Below are 5,436 nucleotides of genomic sequence, written 5' to 3' on the forward strand. Positions count from 1 at the left end.
ACTTGCTTCTTGGTCATGATGTTGTGCAGGAATAGAAACCCTGACTAAGACACACACCATACCCGTTCTGAGTGCAGCACTGCAACTAGGCTGTTCCCTATGTATGTTTTGAGTCAGCGAGGGCATCTTCTGGGCTCTATCTGCTTGTGTTGTACTATTAGTTCCAATGAAAGTGACCTTTTCCTTCCTGCTTTTGGTCGTTGTCCTGGGTAGGGGCAAGCTGAATTGCTAACACGAGGAGTGGATGGCAGTGGCCATGGCTGTGGCAATGATGCCAGTTGTAGCAGCAGCTTTGTCAGTAGAAAGACAAGCAAGGAGGTGGCTGAAGAGCCCGGGGAGTGAGTGCGAGCAGGTCCTACAGGGAGCAGAGGTAGTGAGGGGTGGTGAAGGTTTGGAGACGGGGAAGATGGAGAAGCAAGTCGAAGACTTTGAAGCCGACTTGGCGCTCCAGTTACTGGAAGACTCCAGAGAACTTGCAAAGCCCAAAGATCCAAGTGGTTCGACCCACAAGGCTTGAGAACTTTACAGTGGCTGTTGAGGACCAGGGCCAAGGATTCTAGCACCCTTGGGAACTGTGGCATAGGCGGGTGCTGAGTGCTATGACAGCTGCCACTAACCAAAGAGACATGCCTTGGCAAGTGCTGACATGTTGGTAGTCAAGGCCCAGAGCAGTAAGCCCAGGGGAATTCCTAAAACTGTAAGCATCCGTCTTCTACAACCCGGAAAAACCTCCAGTTCTAAGGGCATACACATCCAAATCTGTCAGCTCAAGGGTGCTCAGGAGCCCAGGCCTACCAATTCTGGAATTCTTTGTCCTTTGGTGATTTCTGTCTGAGCAGAGCAAAATGACCTCAGCAAGCGGACGGACGACGAGAGCAGCTCGTCTCTCCGATACTCTCCCTCAAGGACTCCAGAGACATCCTAGATTGTTCGTTCATTACATTATGAAAACAGAGACCACAAGAAGTGCAGAGAATTGACTGAGGGCACTGGCTAATTAGAAGGGTGTGGCTGGAACGGCCCCCCAAACCCATATGAGTCCTCATTCCCTCAGCTAAGAGGCTATTTATTAATAATTTTATTAACTATTTTCCTCAGTTTTTTTTTTTCCTCTGTCTCCTCTTCCCCCCCCCCCCGCCTAGAACTCCCCCTTTTCTTCCTCCTTAGCTGTATTCTGACTCTAAAGGTCAATGTGTTTTCCACTGGAAGTGGCATTAAGAGTGTCCTCATATTTAAGGGCCAGGCAGGTGTAAGTGGTTTTGGAAATTCTAGGCATTGTCGTATGACAATGATTCCCAGTAGGGGTGATTTTACCTGTAGAAGCCATTTGCACCTGGAGACATTTTGATAATGCTGACAGGAGATGTGGAGGCCAACTGCTGCTGACAGAGACATGGGGCCGTCACTTGACACCTTATGTAGTGCAGGACAGTCCCACAGCAAAGGGCTCTCCAGCCCCAGGTGAACACTGGGCAAAGCTTGTCTCAAGGTACTTAGGAGGGCACCCCTTTTTTTCTTAGCCACTTTAAAAAGCTGGTCAGTTTCCCCTCTTGAAAGGCACACTCCTTACCTGGCCAGAGGTTCAGGCTGGGCAGAGCTACACGATGGTTCTAGAGCACCAGGCGGGTCCTTCAGGGTACCGGCAGCTCTGGATGCAGAATCCCTTTCCATGAGCCAGCTTCCCCAAGAGCAAGCCCACTGCTGTCCGTAGGGTGTGTGGGAAGGGGACCTGTGTGTGCAGCTTTGTGTGCCTAACTGCTTCTCATATATGCTTAACCCACTCCCCTGCTTTGGGTACCATCTCATATGCCCATCCCTGTCTATTCCTGATCCTTCTGTAGTTGTGTCCCGAGAATGGATCTACTTGTTGGAGGCCATCAGGACGCTGCTCTCTCTGGCCCGAGTTGGTTACCCACCTGCTTGCTGTCTCTCAGGACTGTTTCCGGTCCCTTCTCTTACCTCCTCTCCATGCTCACGTTCTCGCTCATTGCTTTGCTACCATTGTCATAGGGCTGGGGAGGGAGTTGGATACACATGTGCTCAGCCCATCATCTTTCACCAGAAGTGAGAATCCTCATATGGTGGATTAAAATCCTCCAAGTTGTGTCTGGCACAGTACTGGTGATAGAGTTCTTTTCACTTTACTCTCTAGAAACAGGAACTGAGGGACAGCATCAGACAGGAGGCAGCAGAGTGCTGTGACTTTAGTCCTAGTGAGCCTCTGTTTCCCTGCTTGTAAAAACGTGTGCTTTGCCGTGTGGAAAGGATGGGAGTGAGGGAAGGATGCAGCAGAGTGAAGGTAACATGATGTCTTACCAATATCATCCCCATGGTTGGGATTGTCGCTGTCTTCTCCATCTAGTGTATAATTAAGACGGACAGAATGTGACTCTTAGACAGGTCTAACCCAACATACCAGTGTGTATATCCATTGCCTCATTTTCTTGCCAGAGGCTTCCAGTTTGGTTGGCAGAGGGGCGACCAACAGGCCAATCGGACTGGGCTCTTTAATGACAGCGACAGCCCAACAGAGCAGAACGTCACTGGCTCCAGCTCCAGGTACAGACCCCAGTGAATGGCGGGGGAAGGGGAAGCCCAACTGGAGGGGACTCTGAAGTCCCTACCTCATTGCCTGTCCCTAGAGCTGCCCTCAGGGGAGGAGTGCCTTGGTCTTGGCTTCCACAGATCATCACATTTGGGGTCCTCCTTGCATCCTTTGAGGGGTGAGTGGATATGAGGAACAAGGGATAGGACCCTATCCTAACCCTGTGGAGACACTGGCCTTTCAGATAAGGTGGGATGAGAACTCTGGGCCTGAGCCCCCATGAATATGTGGGAACAAGAGCTGTGTCTATATGGCAGGGCAGAGATTTCAGAACTTGAGTTGGCAAATGCTTGTGTGTGAGGGAGGGTGTGGTGACATCAGGGGATTGGACAGGGGTTCCCGACTTCTTTGAAGTTCACTGCCCAGACACAGAGGTTTCCCCATGGCCAGGGTAGAACAATCTCTTTCAAGATGACACTGCACTGTAATATTCCTACTATCTTCTGTTATTTCTTCTTGATCTATTGTAACATTTAAAACTAAAGTCAGGAACTAAGTTCTGCTGACATGGGGAGGAGCTCGGCAGTGCTGGTTGAGTGGATAAAAGCGGAATATTCTTAGGTGAACACATTTTTGCAAAGAGGGATTATGTGGCCAAGGCGGGATGCTTTCTCTGATGGGAGCTGTGCATGGCAGGAACCTGCCAGGTAACGGTTGCCAGGGCCTGATTAAGCTGCTTTGTCCTTTGATCCCCCTCTCCCCACCCAGTATGAACTGCCAGATCTGCTTCCCTGAGACTTCTATGCTGTTAGTCTTGACCCTAGTCATTGAATCAACCTTGGAGAGAGGAGGTGGTGTGTTTTGCAGGGTCCCAAACAAGCCTGCCTTTGTCAAAACTTTGGGGAACTAAAATATGGCTACAGTGTCAGAAAGCAAGTGGGCATATGTCCACAGGGCAACCCCAGGTGTGCCAGATTGGGCACACACCATGATCAGACAGACGTCAAGAATCTGATGCTTGTCTCTTGAGACCAGAGTTCTTCCTTACTATGGGCAGTGTGAGCATGGGCAGTGTGAGCAGGGCCCTGGGATATCCCGGGACAGTGAGTGTACCAAAGCTGTCTTTCAGGTGGTTGGTCGTTTGCCATGTCCTGCCCACTTAGATGTGAGGAGGTCTAGGTAAATGAGCAGGTGCCTGTCTCCCTGGGGAGCTTCATAAGAGAGATAGATACTTGAGAAAGACCTGGGACAGAGAATGCTGGATTGAGCAGGATGGACAGGCCCAAGGGGGCTGTTTCTGGACCAGTGTTCTCAGTCAATGGCTGAAGCCATTGGATAGCACGTAAATTTGATCATCACTGTGACCAATACTTGATAGAAATAACTTAAAGGAGAAAAGATTCACTCACTCTTCCTTCCTTCCTTCCTTCCTTCCTTCCTTCCTTCCTTCCTTCCTTCCTTCCTTCCTTGACTTCAGTTCATCATAGTTGGTAGGGTTTGGCAGAGCATTAACAGGAGAGAACCAGGGCAAGATATGGCTCTCAAGGACATACCCGTAGTGGCATACTTCCTCTGAGCAGGACCTCACCTTCCACAGGTCTACCACTTACCAATATCCCATTCAAAATTTGAATCCCGGGATGGATGAAACCACTCATTAGGTCAGAGCCCTCAGGATCTTATCTCTGGAAAGGGCCTCACAGACACAACCAGGGGTGTGTATTCTCGTGTGTGCTTCTCAACCCTATAAAGCTGGCAACCAAGATTCATGAAAATGCACACACAATGCTGTTGGTGTTGTAAATCTGCCCGAGAGCCTTTGGCCGGGGAGCTCACAGGTACCAGGGATGAACCTACTAATGTTATTTTCTAAACAGAGATAGCATCACACCACCACCTAACACTGTGTACCTCCACAGAGTAGCTCTGCTCACAGCCCCCTTTAGAGAAGCTTCTATGTGCAGTGAACGGTGCTTAGTGTGGAAACTCAGCAACCGTTCAAAGAGCAGAGAGGGTCAGCATCTGTGGAGGTTCAGCCATAGATGGGCTACCACACACTCACCCCTCGGGATTGTAAGCGTCAGAGGTCAGGGAAGACCAAGATGAAACCGTGTCTCTTGAACATTACAGGGGCTGTAGTCCCTGAGAGCTCACAGCAGCCATGGTTGTTGTACAAGGAAACCTGGGCCAAGTGAAGCCAATCAACATTCCCGCGTGTAAGGGGAAAGGCTCTAGCTGAAGAGCTGCTGTTGGCGGTTGATGCCCTTTCTTAGAGAGTCAGTTTTCCTTAAGAGGGTGGCCCCTGCCATCCGCGGCTCTCCCGCGGATGGCACACATCCCTGCATTTCCGGCAGCACTCCTTGGACCCAGTAGCATCTAGACTTATTGTATGCATGTGTGAAATTCTCAAAGAAGTAATAAAAACACTGTACTTAAGAGCCAAGGATTAGCCATTGACTGTCCCTTGGCAGCCCAGGGGCCCTTGGCTCGCGTTGTGCTTACACGGGAAGAGCTGTGGTCCCAAGCCCAGCATTGTGGCCCTGAGGCCTGACCGTGGTGTGTGGCCATGCTGCTCCACTCAGACCACTCTGCCTACCTCAGAGCATCTGCCCACTTGGTTTCTGACACTGTCACCATAGGTTCACCACTGTCACCATAGGTTCACCACTGTCACCATAGGTTCACCACTGTCACCATAGGTTCACCACTGTCACCACAGGTTCACCACTGTCACCATAGGTTCACCGTTTCAAAGCTTGGACAAATGCTCTGCCCCTAAATTTCCCAACTGTCAGCATCTTCTCTTCCTCATCCTCACCCCGTTTCTCCCCTCGCTCCCCTCCTCCTCCCTTTCTTCTCCTCCTCCCCCCTTTCCTCCCCTCCTCCTCCCC

At 50.5% G+C, this 5,436-nt stretch overlaps 1 protein-coding gene across 4 annotated transcripts in view; it reads left to right on the forward strand.

Annotated features, from left to right (window-relative positions):
- Window positions 1–5,436, forward strand: part of St8sia5 (ST8 alpha-N-acetyl-neuraminide alpha-2,8-sialyltransferase 5) — a 69,951-nt gene that overhangs the window by 25,100 nt on the left and 39,415 nt on the right. For 2 of the 4 annotated variants that reach the window (XM_021214866.2, XM_029546709.1), the window contains exon 2: window positions 2,452–2,559. The exons of the other annotated variants lie outside the window; for them this stretch is intronic. In XM_021214866.2, coding sequence (XP_021070525.1) covers window positions 2,452–2,559 — 108 coding nt within the window. The remainder of the gene's footprint in view (window positions 1–2,451; window positions 2,560–5,436) is intronic. 4 annotated transcript variants of the gene reach the window in all.

The sequence above is a fragment of the Mus pahari genome, chromosome 15, assembly GCF_900095145.1.
Source record: "Mus pahari chromosome 15, PAHARI_EIJ_v1.1, whole genome shotgun sequence".
NCBI classification, from domain to species: Eukaryota; Metazoa; Chordata; class Mammalia; order Rodentia; family Muridae; genus Mus; species Mus pahari.